General features: G+C 34.3%; 3 protein-coding genes across 6 annotated transcripts; 1 reads left to right on the forward strand and 2 right to left on the reverse strand.

Annotated features, from left to right (window-relative positions):
* Window positions 1-573: 573 nt before the first annotated feature.
* RBL12 (RHOMBOID-like protein 12) lies at window positions 574-6,326 on the reverse strand. Of its 4 annotated transcripts, XR_001926863.2 has the most exons (9): window positions 5,881-6,326; window positions 5,262-5,382; window positions 4,403-4,522; window positions 3,370-3,480; window positions 2,781-2,825; window positions 1,944-2,048; window positions 1,811-1,852; window positions 1,369-1,544; window positions 574-1,024 (listed from the first exon to the last, which is right to left on the reverse strand). XR_001926863.2 is itself a non-coding variant. In XM_007036004.3 (8 exons), exons 1-8 carry the CDS (start codon window positions 6,264-6,266, stop codon window positions 935-937), a joined length of 1,020 nt encoding a protein of 339 aa, XP_007036066.1. In that variant the 5' UTR covers window positions 6,267-6,325; the 3' UTR covers window positions 574-934. The 4 variants fall into 4 exon arrangements, 3 of the variants coding, with proteins under 3 accessions (XP_007036066.1, XP_007036067.1, XP_017972138.1); XM_007036004.3 differs by lacking the exon at window positions 1,369-1,544 and having other exon boundaries at window positions 5,881-6,325; XM_007036005.3 differs by lacking the exons at window positions 1,369-1,544; window positions 4,403-4,522 and having other exon boundaries at window positions 5,881-6,325.
* Window positions 6,327-12,574: 6,248 nt separating this feature from the next.
* Window positions 12,575-14,255, forward strand: LOC18603811 (RING/U-box superfamily protein). Its single transcript, XM_007036006.3, has 3 exons — window positions 12,575-12,826; window positions 12,935-12,995; window positions 13,082-14,255. Exons 1-3 carry the CDS (start codon window positions 12,752-12,754, stop codon window positions 13,984-13,986), a joined length of 1,041 nt encoding a protein of 346 aa, XP_007036068.3. The 5' UTR covers window positions 12,575-12,751; the 3' UTR covers window positions 13,987-14,255.
* Window positions 14,256-17,321: 3,066 nt separating this feature from the next.
* Window positions 17,322-19,906, reverse strand: LOC18603813 (protein EDS1L-like). The gene is made up of 3 exons (XM_018116644.2): window positions 19,323-19,906; window positions 18,274-19,053; window positions 17,322-18,203 (listed from the first exon to the last, which is right to left on the reverse strand). Exons 1-3 carry the CDS (start codon window positions 19,659-19,661, stop codon window positions 17,484-17,486), a joined length of 1,839 nt encoding a protein of 612 aa, XP_017972133.2. The 5' UTR covers window positions 19,662-19,906; the 3' UTR covers window positions 17,322-17,483.
* Between the last annotated feature and the right edge of the window lie 1,022 nt (window positions 19,907-20,928).

A 20,928-nucleotide genomic window follows, 5' to 3' on the forward strand; every position in this document is an offset into this window, starting at 1 on the left:
TGACGTAATCTATTAAACCTTCTTCTTTAATTCACACTTTCTCGTCACAATTACAATTAACTTTACTTAGCCTTCAGTAGGCTAAAGTCCCAAGCCCGTGTTGGGCCTTTTAGCCCCTATCACTCTCCTCTCCTCACCCTCTGCCTCCCGTCTAAAGCTCCGAGTCTCCTTTTCTTTGTTTATAGGGAGCCTAAGCCTTGCTTGCCCTCCTCCAACTAAGAACACCAGTCACCAGCCAATCCCAGTTCTGAATTAAATGCAATTGCAATGGCAATGAAGATGCCACCATTTTGAGTTTTGGTTTAGTGGCAAAAAAGGGCAGCAGGGTTTTAGCGTTCCATCTAATGACAGTAGTTGGGCAGGGGTGACTCTTAATGTGCTTTAACCCTAGCTGACATTGACTCTTAAATGTGTTTTCGTTCGATTATGTGTGTTTGATAGGGGCAAATCAAGCACATATTTCCTTGATCCTGCGGCAACGTTCAACACAAAATATCATAGTTTCAAAAACTCAATTCTCTTTCACACCATCTGCAGTTCCCTCGGGGCTGAAAGCAGAGTAAAAAGAGAAAATAAAGACAATAAAATCATTTCGCATGATAACTTTATGGACCCAGCAATCACAAGCAACATCGTCTCACTGCAAGTAAATACAAGTCTCTTTTTTCCACCACCACTATGTCGCAGGAAACTAGATGAAGAAAATTCAATTGAATTATGCATTAACAGCCAACATCCCATTATAACATAGAGACAAGCAACTAGATTGAGCATGTGGCCTACAAAAGATGCTTGAGCTCGTACAAGAAATGAGATAATCATGCTGGAGCGCTTATCACGAGCAGTTAACAAATTCAGCAATTGGTAGCTAGCAACAAATATCACAATTATTTAACAAAATCAGCAATTGGTAGTTCGCAGGTCCCTATTCAATTTAGAAGCGCCCCCTTCTAAGTCGAGCCCATGCTATAGCCGCAACTGCAGCACCTCCCAAGTGAGCTGATCCTGAAATATGGCTATTTCCCTAGAACACAAAAAGAAAATATTAGTGGGTTAGGTGATATGAGACCTTAATTCAGTGATATTGGGAGCTAATATTTCACAGTTAATGACACCAGTTATGGTTGCATTGGGAGAACACTCTTTCAAGTCCAAGATGAATTCAAGGTAAAAGTGAGGTAGCTCAATATGAGGGCAACTGTCAATGATAAATACATAAAGGGTCTAAAAATCACATCTAGTAACCCAGATAAAGTCATAGAGATGGTTGTCACCAACAAAATTCAATCTAATGGTTCCAGGCCACATGATATAAATCAGGTCTTTAAGCAGCAGTTCTTGAAAAGCATCTGGAGGAGTCCTAAAAACCTTTATGCCTAGTTGCAAGTGAGGGAAGCTGGTGCTGTTGTGTCCACAGATCTATCTGCCACAAGATGCAGTCGGAACATCTTGCTGGACCAATCCAGCTGAAGCTACTGATAGGCCAGCATAGATAATAATGGGTGCCCCTCAAATTTATGAAATAGCGCATTAAAGGCCATAAACTGTTCAAAAATTAGTAAAGTTATGTTCAGTGACCGTGTATATCATCTAAATTAGTATGGGCAGATGATAATCCTTTTCCTTTCTTATTATCTTCTCTTTCCCCTTGAGAATGTCTTTTGTATGAAGTAAAATCTTTGTTGATGTGAAAGAATTTGCAAATATGTATATATTTTCCTCCAGAACCATGCCTCAGAACTGATCAATGTAAGATCATGTTCAAATGCAATGTAAATAGAAAATAGCTGCTCAAAGATGAGCAATATACCTCTATTATCCTCAATACATCTTTCCCAATTAAAAAGATGCCCTGTAAAGAAAATTATATATAAACAATTTAGTAAGGATTTGTGAACCTACGAAGTCATTTCTTTGTAAGCATCAACTAGAAGCATGCTTACCAGTAACATGGCAGGAACTGGTATGATGAAATCAAAATAAAGAGTAGCTTTTGGATTGAGAAATATATCAAGCAGCATAATAGCATTAACAGCCCCACTTGCCCCCTAAATGACACAAGCAGAGCACAGTTAAACAGATTTAAATATAAGTTTCTCACTGCTTGTGCTCTCCATTTGGAACAAACAAGAAGAACTTTTCAAAACACCATCCTAGGCAATCCACACAGAGAATAGATATTTTAAAGTATTGGCCAACATATAACATATAAAAGGGGGAAACTTGTATTAAGGGGGTACATGATTGAGTTGCGAAAACTTCTGGATAAGTACTGTACATCTGAACTGAATTCTTTCTGGTTAAAGAATCTCTTTCTAGTTGCTCTGGAACAATTACGAGATTCTCCAGAAGAAATTCGGGATTTTGCTTTTGATGGCAACATGCTATGGGGAAGACAAAGATCTTGTGATTGAAAAGAAAAAAAAAAAAGGGGGTAGGCTGGGGCTGGGGGTGGGGGTGTGGGTGTGGGCGTGGGTGGAAAGAATAAAACCTTTCATCACATTCCTTGGTGAATGGCAAAAGACTGACTAGTCAGGCAAACAAATTAGAAGAGAATGTGACCGTAAACTATCAAAACCCAAGTCAAATGCCATTTTAAACAGTTTAAAAATGCAGGATATCAGAGAAAATTCCTTAAAATTGTGTAGTTCATCGGATACAGAAAAGCAGAAAACAAGTAAGGATACTATTACTATTTTGGTAACAGTCATCAAAACAAAAGACAAAAAAAAAAAAAAGTTTATGAATAGAGCTTGATGCACTGAAGGCTAAAAGCATACCAATCCTGGCGTCTTTGAAGGGTCCATCATCCACATGGCATGTCCCTGTGGTAGATGGCTAAGAGTGAGAAACGACTGAATCATTCATATATGATTCATCAGAAAATGAAGAAATTTTCTGTCATTCTAGGTGAACATTTACATAAGCATTAACATGCAAGTACGCTAATTAACAAATTAGAAGGTTTTATTTTTGTAACATGTAGAACAGACTTCTCATCTCAGACCTGCACACAACCATGTATTAGAGTCTATTGTGTGGTGTTCTTTAAATGGATTAAGTTTGTATTTGTAGTGGCCTTATTTAAAAGTTGGACATGTCTACCTATTGCTAATTGATTTTTGGTGGGATGTTTAACATGCTATCAATGCAAAGAGCTTATATTGTTTGTTGCCCATTTGTTATTATTCATTGTTTGTCGCCCCACATTAGTTTATATTATTGAGCCTAAACATGAGGGAGAATGAAATGTGAAGTATCCCAAATCAATTAGGTTTAGGGTTTGTTGTTGCCATATGACAACAAACCATTCCTGTAACTAACAGTGGCAGAATAGGTATTCAGATATTTCTAGCAGCGAAATGGTACCTTTGATGATAATGCCAAAAATGCATGGTGCACCAAGTAAAACACTGAACCACCAATTGCCCCAGCTAGATACAACTTCAGCAAATATTCAGGTCCAAAGATTCTTCCAATCTGCCCAATGCAAAGTAAAAAGGGGAAACAATTAAAATATAAATGCTCCTGGGGAATAACAAGGAAAAAGAGAAAAAAAGGACAAGGAATACAAGCAATGAAGATAAAGCATACACAGACACAAAAAGGAAAATGTAGCAAGAAGTAGTTGTTTCGGTAATTAAATCCACCAAGCAGCCAGAGTAACATAGGAACACCATTATGCTTATCTCAAAAAGTTGAAAGTATGAAATTTAACAAAATATTACACTGAATAAGTATTTAAAAATCAGCGGAAAAAACTAGTTAAAGATGTGGAAATGCAATGACTAGTAAGATTCAATGTTGAAGATAAAAGCATGATTTAGCTTTCTTACTTCCCAATTTGTACATCTCCATCTTAATCCGAAATGATAAATATTAGGTTGGTAGCTGATGGAAACCTTATTAGGTACTTAGGAATTGTATTCTCTTTAACATAAGTTTTCTCTTACAAGTTAAATGCAAAAGGAATTTCAGAGACAATCTCCATTGCAATAGAAACAGTAAGTCCGTTCATTAGTCAACACTAGACGTAAAAATAGTCAGGGACAAATTAATGTGACAAAGTGTGGAGCAAAATACGAAGTCTTGGAATTTAGCAACTATAAACAGGTTTTATGAATAGATTCAAATCTCCAGTCAACTTATAAGTTCTTGAATAAATAATTTCACTCTTGGCCAAAAATAATAATAATAATAATTTCACTCTCCAACATCTCTATACAAGAAGGAAAAAAAAAATCAAATGATAGCTGTTTCTCATGCAAAGTTTCAATGCCGAGCTCTCTCTCAACTAGCTATACAAGGTTGCAATCATAAATTAACAGTCCAAAAGAAGCAGTTGTAAGACATGTGGTAAGAAAAGAAGCTGTAGCCAAATAAAAGATTTCAATAATCATACATTTGATCCAAAGAAATAAAGTCCAATCATGTTAGAGATAATATGCTCAATATCAATATGACTGAAAGCTGAAGTGATCAGTGTATGCAAGCGTCCACTTTTAAAATTGTCCAATGAAACCTGCTCAAAGAACATCAAATAAGTTAGGAGGAGAAAATGAAAAAAGCAAATACAAGATAAACTACTAGGAATATGTGAGTTGAGCCATATGAGCTCTCAATACATTCCTAAGGCTATCACTAAATGTGCTTAAATATAATCTATAATCTATAATATATATAAAAATATGGATGTTGGAAAACTTTTAATTGACAAAAATAGTCATATTTATTCACTATATTTCTGCTTGATTTGAATGATTTTCATTAAAAAATCTTTTTATTAATTCTAATAGTATTGAATAATTTATAAATTAATATGCAAAATTCCAATTATATATAATTTTCAAAAAAAAATCCAACTATATATAATTGAAACATTAATTGTCTTCTATATATAATTGTCTTTTATTTCTAGACAATTAACTTTAGACTTTAGAAACATTTGTGTTTTATATATAAGAGTAATTTAAATGTAAATAAAAACAAGTATTCACGAGCATGTGACAATGTATACTAGTTTTTATAAAAAGGATATATTCCACAAAGAAGTACTTGTTTTAATATGATTAATATATTACAAGCACTGTATAGCAAATTAGCAATGACACTACTATTAGGGATCTCTTCAATTTTCGTCCCTAAAAATGTTCGATTTTCTACTCTTGAGTACATCTAGCAAGAAATAGGAAGTTAGAAGGAAAAATCTACCATGGACATTTTATGTTAACAAGGAGGTCAAAAGCTATCTAAGGACTCACCATGAAGTTATTCATCATAAATTTTCTATCTGCAATCCGCCATAATAAAAAAACAGCAACATTAGTTATAATCAAGCCCAAAACCATGTCACTTGCTGTCAATCGCTGGAACCATAATCTCCTGCAAACCAAAGAGAAGATAGATTATTGACATATAAGAACATATAAACACAGTCATGCTACAACAAGTTGGTTCAACCATGTCTATGCTTTCGCAATAACCCATTATCACAATGAGAACCTTATGTTGTTTATGAATTTACCATATAACTGGTAAGTTCTTTCTTAAAACAAAAAAGGTGATCCATGTAGAAAAGAACTGTATTCTTCTGACTATGAGAAAATTACTTGAAAGACAATAATGAGCAAAACTCTTAACTTTTATGGATCAGAATCCTAATTTTAGAAGGGAATCAAGTTGAGAATTAGCTCTTAGTAACGAGGATAAACAACAAAAACAGTTGTTTGAATGATCTTACGAGATTATTTAAAGGAGATATACCACGAAAATGCATGTAGCATAAATTTCGTAATAGAGGTATAGAACGCGATCCTAAGTGTCTCCTACTATTATATAATTAAATAGGTAAGAATTTGAAAGAATAAAAAAACACATTACCATCGACTCGTTTGAAGACCAAAATCAAATCTTCCTCTGGGAATCTGCGGTCTAAGAAACCAAACTCTGCAACCCAGGAGACTTTTGCCAGAAGTTTTGAGATGGATACTTGAGAAATTCAACCAAAATCGCTTTGCAACTACTGGGTACGAGAGAAACCCTCGAATTTCCCCTGTAAGACTTAGCTGTGATCGCCATGGAAAAGAATGGTGGTGAAATGGGTGTGAAAATGAAGAGTTCAGAAACTGGTTGTCGACGGTTGGTTTAGCAATGGAAGAGAAGGTTTTGTAAGGAAAAGAATGGAGAAGTGAAGACAAGGAAGATGTTTTCGTCAGTGCTTTGGAGAAGCTTGATGAGGCTTGCTTCAGAAAAAGAAGCCTCTGCATTTTCTTCCTTACCTTTGTCCTTTGGGTTTTGAAAATTTTGTTTGTTACATATGGAAGAGACAAGGGAGGATTCTTTGCTTAATAGCGCAAAAATGAAAAATAAATTAATTATTTAAAAAAAACAAAAATTAATTCTACAATTCAACTATAAAAATCATTAATTATGTATTATAATATAAAATTAGTTTGTTATATGCTTCTTTTTTTCGTAAATTTATATGTCATTGAGTTTTTTTTTACGATATATATGGTAAATTGGTAACGGCATCAGTGTGTTTGTTTTTGTTCGTGAGCACGAGGAGTTGTTGAACAAATTTTGATAATGTTTCAACAAATTTTAAATAAATCTTTTTATTATATTTAATTTTTATTCAAATAAATTCTTATATTTTTATTTTAAATTAAATAAATTTTTAAAATTAATAATTAATTTAATCAAAATATCACTTATCATTCTATCACGTGATATCAAAATCATAAAAGTTTATTAATTAATTAAGATATTATTTAATCAATAAATTAATAATATATTAATTTATGTATTATTTAATAAAAAATTAATTTATCAAGATTTTTTTTTAATATTGGGCTTAATATATATATTGTGTATTATGATTATACAAATATTACCTACTTACTTAGTTACAAATTATTATTATGCGTAACGAGTAAATTATTGAAACTGTCATGAGAAATGATAAAGAAGATGAATATGAAGATCATAGTTTTATATTTGAATATGCCTCTCAAAAATACACTCAAAGCATAAAGACATTGCATAACTTTTTACTGCAATACGAGAACACTATACCAGAGTTTCCTAATGCTCTAAGAAAAATTAGAGATAAGGTCGAAGAAGACATCAATTTCAAGAATAAACAAATAACATTGAAGTAACATTTTACAAAGATTTTCTAATTGAGTCATGTACATATATAATTTTGATGTATAAAGACTTATTAATTTATGAATCAATGAGGACTTATATGTTTTTTCTAATGTATTAATTTTATATATTTAATGAATTATTAATTTACCACTTGGTCTCAATCAAAATTGGTTAAAAATATTATTTAATCAAGGTTATTAATTTATCAAATGTTAATTTATAAAGATTTTTCTATACATCATAATAGATCATAAGGCATAATGATATATTATGTAACATTTTTCATTACACATTAACTTTATATTAACGCACAGATGCATAAAATTATTAGTGATATCTTTTAGTAATGATAAACCAACCCAACATTATTAGTCATTAGAATTTATTTTATCCAAAATAAAAATTCAGGAATTTAATTGAAAATAACATAAAATTACAGTTTATTTGAATTTTTTTAAATAATTTAGAGAATTTTTTTAATATTATATCAATTTTATTTCTGGTTGGTAAGTGTTGAAAGTTATTAGCTTAAAATTTTTTTAACATTATTTACTAACAATTTATTCCAATGCTTTGTTATTTATTATTATTTTTTTTTTTCAAAAATAAACAAAGTTTATGAGTAAATATTTATGCTATATTTGTCCCCACTTAACGAAAATTCTAGATCCACTTATAAACACTTGTTAAAGTGATACTTATAAAAAAAATTAAGTACTATATTAAACTTCTTAATAATACATTAAATAAAAACATTTTTTAAAAAAAATTAACAATTTAACTAATCTTAATAAATGTCTATAAACTCCCATTTGTTATGATGATTGGGTTGCAGAACATAAATGATCTTTGTCTATTTATATAATCCTTCGGTCTATTATGAAAATAGAAATATCCTAATTCGTTTCTTGAAAAAACAAAACATTGTAAAAATTTGTGTGATATTATTTAATAATACTATATTAATTATAGAATGCCTAGCATAATAATATTTTTTTAAAATTGTAAAATATTTAATGATATCATTTAATTATATTATATTAATATAGACACCTAGCAGAATATATTAACTTAAGAATATCAATAGGTAAAGTATCATTAATTTTTAAGTATCTAACTCGAATCTTATTATTTGATAAGATATTTAAATTTTATAAATTCTCGATTAAATTTTTAAATAACTATCTGAATCCGTATCCAAATATGCTAAACATTATTTGTTAAATACTTATATCCATTAAATAATTAATTTAAAATCAATTTTTTTGTATATTTTTAATGAAAATTAAATTCAGTTCATAAAAAAGTAAATTAAATTTTAAAATCATAGATCAATTAATGAAGTTTAGCAAGTATTACATTCAATTATAAAAAATTAAAATTTAATATTAAAGGTTATTAATTATAATCAGATTTAGGTAATAGGTTGTAGTACCCTATATTTTGATACGGTGGCTAATAAAGTTTACGGATGCCAATTAAGGTTGATTACTGAGTTAAAAGGGTAATTCAAAAGTGAACCTGTGAAATCTCGACCTCTATAAACACGTAACTAGAAGTAGACGCGATAATACGAACTAGGGGTAACTTCATAATTTCTCATGGTAGGCTCCTACGAGTGAGTTTTTTATGCTATTAAGGTCTAAATAAGCCTAAGGAATGAATAAATGATGTTTATGATGGTAAATAAATGAGAAAATTAAAAATAATGATAATTTTCATGGTAGGGGCAAAATGGTCATTTTACATCTCGGGTCTAAATTTTTACGTGTTCATGAACTCGAGTATTTCTAGACTATTATGGATTTTGTATCATTGTTTAAAAAGTTAAAAGATTGCACAAAGAATAGGAAGAAGACAAAATGACCTTGTTACTGGTATTTTGGTAATTACGTGAGAAAATGGATAAATATAAGGCATAAATATCCAAGTTTCTAGCAACTTTTTCAAATTTTCAACAGATTCTTCAAGCTTCCAGCAACTTTTTCTTTTTCCTCACCCATCCAATGCCATTTTTCATTCCACCTCCATGAAAATCAAATTTTTCATGTGATTTTTCCTTGTTTTCTTTTTATTTCTTTTCTTTTCCTAATCCTTCATTCTCCTAACTTCTTAGGCACTGAATTTGCAGCTTCTAACCCCAATTTTCAGCACATCTAAACCCTAGGAGAGATAGAGAAAAATCTCTCCTTGTTTCTTATATTTTCTATTTCCACTTTACTTTCAACAACACTAGGATTTTTGGCTTCAAATCTTCATTTTCAAGGTTAAAAGGTATATATTTCCAACTTTTGGAATTTTTGAATTTATGGTTATATTTTCAGATTTATTCTTTAATTTCTTCAAATTATTTTTCTTGAAAAAATTAAGTTTTTGGTTGATCTTCATGCCTCTAAGCTCATCTAAGTAACGAAAATTAAATTGGAGTAGTTGGCCAAATGGGTTTGTGAATTAGACTAGAAACTTAGGTTAAATGTTAGGTTAGAGAGTAGATTGCCTATTGTAAATTCATTAGAATTATTAGATTTAATTTACAACTTAATTGAGGTTGTTATGATTTATTGATAAATATAGGTTTTAATGGTATTTCGGGACTACTTGGATTAGGACCTTGTTGGTGCTAGTTTTGTCAGGTGAGTGAACTGCATTTCAAAATTATTTTGGAAATGTGACTGTTTTGTACAAAATATTTGAATGATTTTATACAACTTTATCTTAAAACAAGTGCTTTGGGAACAAACTTTTGCTAAATGGTTTTATGTTGTGATATGTGGTTGTTATTAATTCATGCACCATTTCATTATGATGAGATATATATATATGTTGTGCATGATAGTTGATATTATGTATGATGACTATAATCGTATGTGTGCACGATGTAGGGGGATGCACATGTCGGTGATGATGGCGGTGTGGGAGATGGATGAGATAGTGCCCGTGTGCACGATGTGGGGGGATGTACACGATGGCACTGATTGTGCACGATGTGGGGGGATGCACATGATGACGCCGACTATGTGCACCATGTGGGGGGATGTACATGAACCGGGTGTGATTATGTTGATATTGGTGTTATCTATGTATTTATATATATACATTTATGTTTATGAAATCAAAGTTCATGAGTATGGTATATGGTTTTGCATATGTGAATCTTGCATGTTGAATTTTGAAAGTTGCTAAGTATTGTCAAATTGGTGTTCATTGCAACAAGGAATTTGATTGTAGCGAAATGGATTCTCGCTGCTATCATAAACTCTCGGTGGTGGTGCAGTGTTGTCACTTTGACAGTGATTTTGACCACCTTTCGATCAGAATTGGGCAAAGTGGTAGACACTAAAGTCGTAGCCTTGCCTTTTAGCTTTCTAATGACCCAACAAGCATGTCAATTGGACCCATGTAGTGAAAGATATGCTTGAAAAACTGAACTGCATGCAAACCGAGAATGCCTTTTGCTGCAGCGAGAAACATGCTGTCACGTTGCTACCTTGCTCAGGTTCTGATACAATTTTCTTCACTCCTTTATCTTATGATTGAGCATGGGTCTTTGCAATACTAAGAGTCCACTTATCAATGTCCAAAACAAGGGGGTTTAAGAAAGAAATTAAACTAAATTGCATTGTTTTCAAAACAAGTGTATCATGATTTCCAAATTCTTCCTATTGATTGCTTGTTCCCTTTTTTATGTTCGTTCACTGAGCTTTATACTCACGTTTTTAAAATTCATGTTTTCAGATTTGGAGGCAGTTGGAACCTAGTTTGAGTCTCACACATATGCTCGTCTTCTTGGTACGTATTATGGCATCTTAGTAGCTTCACCTTCACTATAGTCACTCCGCTGGAAGTCTAAAGTCCTTTTCGTTAAACATATGTACCTTGATGTAAATTGTTAAGATATATATATCTTAAGTAATAAATGTTTATGTTGATTACTGTTGCCACTACAAGATGGCACGAATGACATTATTTTGAATCATAAATGTGAACATATGGTTTCGATGGAAAAGTATTGAAATACTTGTTGATAAGAATTATGAAATACGGTTGTAAGAACGAAAGATGAAATCGATGAATGGAGTCACATAAATAGGCTTGCTTGAGCTTAGTGGGCTATGCCCATTGGGCCCATGCACCGGTCATAGCCCAAAAATTTAGGCTGTGACATAGGTACCTTAAGACTACTACTTGAATCCTACATGAATGTATTTTTACTAAAGTTATCAACAAGCAAGGTTTTTGGTAATTTTGAGATACCTTAATTTGAACTTGATTAATAAGTAGGATACACAAACTTGCAGTTACTTAAATATTTTTGAAATTTCCTACTCCAAACTTGAACCCTAATACCCTACCCACCATCCTTTTAACTACTTGGACCCATTAAAATATCTTATTGTATAAAGCAAATTATTAACGTACCCAATTACCCAAACCAGTATAAAATAATTATTATATTTCATAATTTACATCCATACAATTCACTATTAACTACATTTATGAAAACAAACAAACATTAAAATTAAAATTTAAACAATTAATTATTTGACAAATATCTCAAACTAACAACTTAAATAATCAAAAACAAATAAATAAGCATCCATAATAAACATGAATAATCGAGTTCGGGTATCCAAGGGGGATACATGTACCCTATCTAAACCCGAAATGGATAATAAACTTACAACATGAACCCATCTCAAACTCAAATATATGATACCTGTCCTTATCTATTGGGTTAGATACAGTGTTAAAGGGTTGCAATCCCAAAATTTTTTACTATTCAAATTTTAACCAAACTCAATTATAAAGTATTTTAATCTTACTAACCTATTACAAGATACCCGATTATAAGGTTTGCATTAACAGCCGTAAATTGTTCACCATCTAAACTTCAAGAAAAAGATTAAAGAAAAGTTCAACTTTGATATAGTTTATAGTTTACACCAAAGAAAAATAAAACTTTACTACTTAAAAAAGAGAAAAAAACCAATTAGATGATTGAGGTAAGAAGAAACTCTATGGCATTTAGTATACTACCTATTTTTTTTTTTTTACAGATAATACAAAAAGCATTAATTATCCTAATTAATTTATGAAACCCTTAATAAATACTACAACCCGAAAAGTCAAAAGTAAAAAGAAAAATCAGCATATTCACAAATTTATTGGTGACTTCACCTTGGCACTCAAACACAAACCAACACATATACTATCGTTTTACACAAACCACTTAAAACCGACGCCGTTTTTGGTTCACTTTCCATTCCAACCTCGTGGCCTTTCTCATAAATACCCCTTATTTATCCATCAAAAGTCGGTTCACTTTCCATGAGTTACCCGTAAATGGAGTTGAAAGTCAGGGGTATGTTTGTCACATGGATGCTATATAAACAAGAGGCTACCCAAGAAGAGTCAAGTAGAATCGAAAGGGTGAGCGGAGCAGAGGAGTTTCCGTTATCCATTTTCTGGTTTCCTTTCTCTCTCTCAAAAAAACGAAGAAAACTCAATCAAAACTCGAAAAAAAAAACCACCAAATTAGGGTTTTCTTAATCTCCCAATTGTTTCGAAAGAAATCTCTCTTTTCTTATTGGGAGCTATGGATTCTGATTCGATCAACAACGCTTCTTCCACTTCAGTTCATAACGGCAAAGATTTCTCCAGAAAGAAGAGAGTACGAATTTTTTCCATTTTTCTTATCCTTTTTGATTTTTGAATTTTTAGTTCATATTTTCCTTTGTTTTATTGATGTTTTTGTTTAATTTTTTTGCGGGAATTTCAGAGGTCTGCGAAATTGAAGCAGTGCAAACTGGATGCTCGCCGCGAGCAATGGCTTTCGCAAAGTATATTAATAAATGATTTGTCTTCCTTAGTTTTGAATTAGGGTTTTTTTGTTTGTTGTTATTTTTTTAATTTTTATTTCGGTTAGGTGCGGTAAAGAACAAGGTTTGTTGCAAGGCGGGAACGAACGGAGGCGATTCGAAGCGAACGCCGCGAGGTGAAAGGGACAGTTCGTTGGAGAATTTAGAGATGAGGAGAAGAGGTGAAGCAAACGGAGGAGGAGAAAATGGATCGGTCCAACACGAGAGCGATTCGGAGTCTTTGCCTTCAAATAGCCCCACGAGCAGCCTCCTGTTGGGAGGAATGGGGTCCGGAACAAGTTTCACCAATAGCAGCAGCGGTAGCACGAGCAGTGGCGGGTGCTGTTCCGGCAGCATCACGGAAGAAGAAGGGGATGATGGATGTTTGGATGATTGGGAGGCCGTTGCTGATGCATTGGCTGCTGATGATGACAAGCAAGAAATGGAGCGGAACGAGAATAATAGGGAAAACCTTTGTTCTGGATCGACTCCTGAGCATGAACCAAATCCCCAGCTAGGTTTCAATGGGGCGCGATCAGATTTGAGGAACTCAAAGCCTGAGTGTCAGAGAACGGTGCAGATGGCTACAGGGACTAGCAGGGCATGGAGGGTTGATGATGCTTTTCGTCCACTGACTCTTCCTAATTTGTCTAAGCAGCGAAGTTTTCCAGCTACGGACAGGCATTTTGGTCAGGGAGGGGTGTCATGGGTGCGTAGCAGTGCCTTTTCGCCACCATCATCATGTCCCATATGCTGTGAGGATTTGGATTTCACGGACTCAAGTTTTTTGCCCTGTTTATGTGGGTTCCGGCTCTGTCTTTTCTGCCACAAGAGGATTCTTGAGGATGATGGGCGTTGTCCTGGTTGCAGGAAGGCATATGAGCATGATCCTATGGAGGCTGAAGCTAGTATTCAAGGAGGCAGCATGACATTTAGGTTGGCTCGATCTTGTAGCATGATTGCAAGGTCTTAGGAGCTGTCTCTATTTTCGTGAATTATGTATGTTGAGTCACTCTTTTCTTTTTTACGCTTTCATTGCGTTTTGTTAGTCTTAGACTCTTGAGTTTAATAGATTTAGATGTGAGCATAGTATTATCTCTTTTGGCACCCAGGAATTTGAGCTATGTTTCTTTGAGTTGGTTCTTATCTGTGTGGTGCATGACCTGATGTAGAGGACTCATCTTGGTATGTGAATAGATAAGGTGGTATAGAAATTCAATACATGAAGAATATTGCAAATAAGTTACTTGCGTCTCTGTTTTTTTTTCATATTAAAATTATGTATTGATTTGCTTATGGTTTTTGGAATAAGTAGTCATGAGCAATTGATTTTCATGGTAGTTGCATTACTCTTCTACTTGTGCTAATGAATAGTTTGGCCATTTCCTTCAATTACAATGCATTCCTTGAGTTTTAATTGCCATTATATATAATGGCTATGATTTCTTTCTAAGCCTGGGGTATATGCTGTTTATATGTGATGCTAAGGCTTATCTGGATGGTAAATGCACTAGGTCTGATTTATTGAGAGTATTTTTCATATTTGGAATGTTTTTATTTGTCGAACCTGTGTCCTTTTTTGTGATCAGTGTCTTCTTTTTGTCATAATATGGGGATGACTTTTGTTCGTTTTTTGAAGTGATACGTGAATATGGATAATGGATGAAGGATAACATTCGTGGTTAATTGTTAATCCTATATTTGTAGTATATTTTTTGGTTGCATTTGGCTGACAATTTTCAAATAATTTGAATGCCTGTCTAAGCTGTAACACCATTTATGGAAGTTTTAAGCCTCATTTCTTGAGTATTTCGCAGAGGCTTGTGTGAAGGATTTTATTTTGGTCTGAGATTTAAGCATATTTAACTCTTATTTGATAATAATCAAAGGTTAAAATGAGAATGTAAATGATGGTTTAATGTTAACCATTGGCGGCTTGTTATGAGTATCTTTGGAAGATTCTAATTTATTAGTCTGTAGCACCTGTATAGAGGGCAAATACAGATGAAGACAATCTTTTCCAATTTTACATATAGTATCTCTAAGTAACTGAATGGCTAATTTAAACCAATGGGCTATGGACTAAATTTGAGATATCTGCAACAATTCTCCTTCCTATGATTCTTTTGTCCTTTTTGGGATATGTCCCTTTCTCCTGCCCCTTCTAAAATGTAACTGTCATCCGCCTTATGTTCGTCTTTGTTGAACATGATTTTTCAGACATTGATTTGTCTATGCTGTCATGTTTGCTAATGCTTGTGCATAGACATGTGAACGTTTTCTAATGTTATTTGTGTAATAATTCCCTTTGCCTTTTGCGTCATACACTACTAAGCTTTTGTAACAATGGTATGTTTTTGCACCTTTTCTGTGTCATTGGCTGTACTTCTGAGTGATTCATTGTATAATTAGGGCTTGAGTGTCAAATACTCTTGTCATAGTATTGATTTCTGGAGTTGATTTATTGATGATGATGATATGTTCATGTTTGTAAAGTCTTTGGCTTGTGGAGAGGAAGTAGACTCCTGAAGTTGAAAGTGAGTACTCTTATTTATTCATTGCATTGTTTTTTACCTTTTATATTAGTGGTTGTTATATAACAATAGGGTATTGTTAGATAAAAGTTAAGGACTGTCTAATTGCACTTATCGGAGTTAAATTTGTGCCTTTCTGAAAGTTTAGTGTTTCCAACAGCTTCTTCCTTTGCAAAGCCATCTTCCAGGTAAAAATCACCCCATCTTTGTAAGAATCTAACTACCAATTCTATTTCCTTTAAACCTGGTGTAAATCTGTAGAAACTGAACTTAGTGAAAATGTAATAAATAACAAGTGGTGATGGCATTCTATTTTAAACTATATTCTTTACAAAGAAAAAAAAAAGTTATATTTTAGATGATAATAAAATATGCCAGAAAGGAACTTGATTAATATAAGGAGGTAATATGGTCTGTGCATTTTTAAATATTTTTTGCAGAAAATTGTTAAGCAGTCACTTGTGTTTAAATGCACTAAAAATTCGGGAAAGATCCTGAAATTTCTAATTTCAACCCCTTATGTGAACATCAAACAGTACCCTAGTGTTGGGGCTTGCTCCAAAGGTCAATGGAAAGAGTATAAAAGTCGGAGAGATGAGAAAATAGAGAGCAGGTGACAGCTGATCATTGTATCTCCTGGCAGGTGCAATGGTCTATTGGTGTTCCTCGTGCTTTGCTTTGCCCTTTCTGTTAATGTAATTCTATTCCCCTGCAAATATAGATTGGAGACAGACTCTTTTTTTGTTTTATGAAGTTTGAAATTTATTTTTAGGTTATCAGTGTCGATGATCTTGGCAGATGTTACCAGGAGCAGCAGTAGGCGGGAAGAGTATTGCTTGTGTCTTTCAAAGGTGCTGCTCGTCCGTAATTATGCTCATTTACTGTGTAAGTTATTTTTTTAACAGCATTTACTATGTAAGTCAACTGACGAATAAGAATGGTCCACTGGATGGGATCATCTAGGACTTCACCGCTCATAGTTCAACAAGGACAAATGTTTACCCTTCATCCCACGGAGATGGTATGAAGGGGGCGTCACAGGTATTATGAAGTGAGCTCTAGTTGACGTGGAGAAAGGAATAAAAATGCAGAGAAGATTAAACAGTAACATCCTGGTAATGCCGACGTATTATGCAGTCAATTGCTGATATTTAGTAGGAAATTATATGTTTGAGATAAGGTTGTGGAAACTTAGGTATGAAAAATGGGGATGAGCAGCTATGGTACAAGTGATGGCTCCAGCCATTTCAAAAGAACAAGATGATTTACGATGAATGAAGTTTTATATTATTCAACATGCGTGGATGTTACTGAATTGATATTTAACATGCCTTTCTGTGTGGCTTATGCTTAGACGAAAAATCCTAAAAGTTTCATTGCTTTATTTGATGGGGGTGGGGTGTTTGTGAACTTTGTGTGAATGACGGTAGTATTGATATGTGTTTGGTAGGAAGGGAAGGAAATTTGTTTTTTTGCTTCCATTGAAACGAAAGAAAGGAGTTTTTGGTGTGAAATTATAGATACGCTGATTACGTAATTTAAATTGAAAAGGAGTTTGAGAGAATTGGATTGGATCATTTCCTTTCCTTTAGGTATTTTCCTCTCATCAAACGAAGGAAATGGTGGAGGAACTAATGGAACCCTTTTCGACCTCTGTTCTTCTTTCTTTCCTTGACGTGAAAGCCAGAATTAAAAGTGATTATAATTAAAATTGAACCAAATTAACTTGATGGTTTTAAGTTTGTGATGATTTTTATTTGGACGAATTATAATCTTAGGCAAGTCAAAACCGATTAGATTCGATAAATCCGGGTTTTTCCATAGTAACATCAAAATGAAACCCAGTTGTTCTTAGTACGCTTGAAACAAAAATCAAAACTGAATACATGAGAATGAATTGAAACTGAAATACATCATTCTCTCTGAGAGTCACAGCTTAGCTGTTGATTTGCCCCTGGAGACAAGAGACTGATTTATGCTGTTGAGGGAGTGATTTCCACAATTTGGTAAAGCTGGAGCCTTCCAAAAACACGTCTCTGCTTATGTGTTCACCGTCAATCCATTCCTTCAATTTTCTTTCAAGGTTCAAAATTGTTTCCCTGATCTCTTCAAATGCTCCCGGGCGGGTTCTTCTATGGAGCTGCAGCTCCTCTACCTCTGCCCAGAAACTGGATTCTGCACTCGATCCAACAGGCATTCTCAAGGCATGCTCACGCCATCTTTGGGTGTATTTGTAGCGTCTTGGCCTGCCCTTATCCATGTAAGGCCCCGTGTCTTCGTTCTTTGCATGTCGATAGTAGTTGGCAACATCCAAAGGCTCCACAATACGACGGTACCTGGTTGAGAGCTCTACCCACTCTTTCCGGCTTTCAAATCCTTCAGGGAGTTCATACCTGTTCAGCATTTCAACTATCTCATCCCATATTCCTGTTAGTTCCAGCCTTTTTACATTTGCTTTGAAATCGTCTTCGTCTTTTGAACTCCTGAAGGCATCATAATACCCCACCTGGCAAACTGCACATTTGCTCTTGTAGTCTTCTAGCATTGCAAGTCCTGCTTCAATGTCTGCCTTCTTCCTATCCATTCTTTGCTGGTTACTTAGTTTTTGCTTCTCCTGCTCTCCTGCAGCCCGAAGGCACAACCTGGCTCTAGTGCTCTGCAATTCCAAGACACTGGATATCAGATAATGTTACAAATTGTTGACAAGGCGAACAAGTGGAACTTACCAGGCCAAGTTCATTTAAGGCCATGCTTGTTGCTATATTCTCAGCAGCTGCGCCATTCGAGGAGAGGGGAAGCCCGTCCAAATGATCTAAGTGAACAACATTTTGCATTTTTAATCTTTCTCGAAGCTCACTTTGATAATCGAAGTGGCTGTTGAGGCTTCTCTCTGCAACCTCCTCAAGTTCATTCTCGCTGCACAACTGAGTAGAGTAGAACAGTAGTTGCAGAACAGCATCCGCGTTTCTTACAACAACCAGCTTCCCATTTCCAGTGCAGAAGACAAAAGTTCCGCAGGGTCTGTAAGGGCTTAGCTCAATAAAGCTTGCTACTGTTTCCAATATAGGATTTGCGTTTCCCATTAGTTGACAGGCAGCATGGCTCGTAAGAGCTGATGCATTTCTCATCACAGTTTGGTAGAACTGGGATGCTACTCTAGTAGATCCCTGACTTGGAAACAATGGCTTTGGGTTTAACAGATAAAGAATCTGCTCTAGCTCTCGTTCCATGGAAGACAAAGGGGCAAGCAAAATCCGAGGGACAATATCATATCTCATCACAAAATGTATGAAGCAGTGTGACCAATTTTCTCGTCTAAGAGCATGGTTAAAGATGAAATCGGCCACAAGGGGGGATCCAAAAGTTACACACAGAGGTGACATCCGAGTTATCTCAGGTTTTATGTAATTCTCCAAGAACCAAACTGTTGCTAGAATAGCAACAGCACCAGCAGAAGAATGCCCAGTGAAAACTATCTGCTTCTTGTCTGCAATAGCTTTTTCTACCTGAGAAACATCCAAATTTGTATACATCTATCAAGCCATGGATATTCCTTTTTTCTCCTCATTTTTACAAAATTTTACACCATTATCATGTAAGATCAACTAGAAAAGTTAGTAAATTGAGTCTATCCTACAATCTCAGAAAAATTAATACCAAACTGGAAAAACAAAGTAATCAAGTTGCATTGAAGCAGAGAAGTGAAGCCAGAAATACTATATAAATTCAAAGTGAAAAATGTCTACAGAAATATCAAGTCAATGGCAATTGGTACCTCACTTTGAAGCGAAGGATTGGCCAAGATCATCTCTAATCTTTTCCAAAACCCTTCATTAACAGTTGCAAGTTCATCACGGCCAATACTTCGAAGAGATGTAGCAACTTTATCTTTGCCTTTGGGAGACAGCAACTTGGACGGATCAACCTTGGTTTCCCCAAAAGGTAGTCGAGTAAACCAATCGGCCACAGACCAAGATCCAGGGAAGGTGAAGAAAACATCCGATGAGCTGGGAGAGTTTTCTACACGGCATGGTGCTTCAGGGTAATTGTGCGCTTCCATGGCAATTGAACATGCTTTCTGTATCACTTCTTCTCCAAGCGGAAGACTATCCATTTCTTGTAGAATTTGCAAAGTTACAAGTTTTGGAAGCTCTGCTTTCTGTTCCTTGGCTTGTAAAGGTTAAGCTGAAAGGAGATTAAGAGTGAGAAAGTGCAGGGAAATAGGCTTTTGATTCCACTGAAAGGCAAGGACCCTTTCTGTGGATTACGTATTCTTGGGGGCTAACGGGCAAAGGGTATTCGTTGTATGTGAAGTCGTTGACAAGCATTTTCTGGGAAGCAAAGCAAAAATGATTGGTAAGTCACACGTGGAGAATAAAGCAGAGCTAATCCTCAGATTCCGTTCACTTTATGATAAATAAATAAATTGCATTATAGTGAATATGTAGTTCTTTAGAGAGTTAGTCTGAGTCGCCGACTACGATTTTAACAAGTGTTTCTTGATTGCTGGCTTTTTGACAGTGCGGAAAGCATCTTGTTTTTCAGGTAAATACTTAAGCCTTATATTGGTTTTCATACTTTATATTATACCAATCATATTTGGTACAAAACTATCATGGATCTACAGAAATGACAAAAGGTTTTAAATGTATCATGTATGCATAAAGGATCGATATCAGATGCACTCCACTGTCAAATGTTATCACCTGTTTAATTAATGAGTTAAAACTAAAATTTTTTACAGACTTAAATACTAAAACGTTGAACTAGTGAGTTAAAACTTAAATATAAAATCCCCAAGTTGAACTAGTGAGTAACAAATTTCTAAAACAAACTAGTGAATAATACGAGTTCAACTTGATAATGTCCACATTACTGGGTCAATCAGTCCCAAATTCAAAAGTTAGGTACATAGCAATATCGCTTATATTTAAAATGTATACGTAAAGTTAAATTACACAATTTAATCTTTAAATCAATTTTGTATTCTTCCGAAACAAGTACGGAAGCCTACTGTTGATACAATAGTAATAAGCTGCTCACAGCAGCACAACAGTTTGATAACATCAGTAATTACAACTAGAAATAGCAGTCACTAAACAAGCATATCTCCCTGTTTTATTATTACTATTTTTTTAATATAAGCATCCTGTTGATACCATCCCTGGCAATCTGCTGCAAGCCTTGAAGCTTCAATCTAACAACCTTTGAGCCTCTACTGCACCCAACTGCCTTCCCTGGACCAATCTCCAATTTGCCTACGAATACCACATAGTTGAAGAATTGGCTCCCAAATCTGCTTAGAGCTTAGTGATGGCACAAGAGCTGAATAACTGATCCCTGGTCTGGTCATCACAGTTTGTGTTAACAGAGTAAATCAC

This window comes from Theobroma cacao, chromosome 3, assembly GCF_053813885.1.
Source record: "Theobroma cacao isolate CCN51 chromosome 3, ASM5381388v1, whole genome shotgun sequence".
Classification (NCBI taxonomy): domain Eukaryota; kingdom Viridiplantae; phylum Streptophyta; class Magnoliopsida; order Malvales; family Malvaceae; genus Theobroma; species Theobroma cacao.

What these genes read in the sequence shown, in the direction of transcription:
- LOC18603811 (XM_007036006.3), top strand. Translation starts at nt 12,752, where the DNA reads ATGGATTCTGATTCGATCAACAACGCTTCTTCCACTTCAGTTCATAAC. An exon ending in ATTTCTCCAGAAAGAAGAGA is followed by an intron (nt 12,827 to 12,934) that starts GTACGAATTTTT and finishes CGGGAATTTCAG; the next exon opens with AGGTCTGCGAAATTGAAGCA. An exon ending in CGAGCAATGGCTTTCGCAAA is followed by an intron (nt 12,996 to 13,081) that starts GTATATTAATAA and finishes TATTTCGGTTAG; the next exon opens with GTGCGGTAAAGAACAAGGTT.
- LOC18603813 (XM_018116644.2), bottom strand. Translation starts at nt 19,661, where the DNA reads ATGGATAGTCTTCCGCTTGGAGAAGAAGTGATACAGAAAGCATGTTCA. An exon ending in ATCCTTCGCTTCAAAGTGAG is followed by an intron (nt 19,054 to 19,322) that starts GTACCAATTGCC and finishes GATGTTTCTCAG; the next exon opens with GTAGAAAAAGCTATTGCAGA. An exon ending in CCTTAAATGAACTTGGCCTG is followed by an intron (nt 18,204 to 18,273) that starts GTAAGTTCCACT and finishes TTGGAATTGCAG; the next exon opens with AGCACTAGAGCCAGGTTGTG.
- RBL12 (XM_007036004.3), bottom strand. Translation starts at nt 6,266, where the DNA reads ATGCAGAGGCTTCTTTTTCTGAAGCAAGCCTCATCAAGCTTCTCCAAA. An exon ending in GGTCTTCAAACGAGTCGATG is followed by an intron (nt 5,383 to 5,880) that starts GTAATGTGTTTT and finishes TTTGGTTTGCAG; the next exon opens with GAGATTATGGTTCCAGCGAT. An exon ending in TTATGATGAATAACTTCATG is followed by an intron (nt 4,523 to 5,261) that starts GTGAGTCCTTAG and finishes TTCTTTGAGCAG; the next exon opens with GTTTCATTGGACAATTTTAA.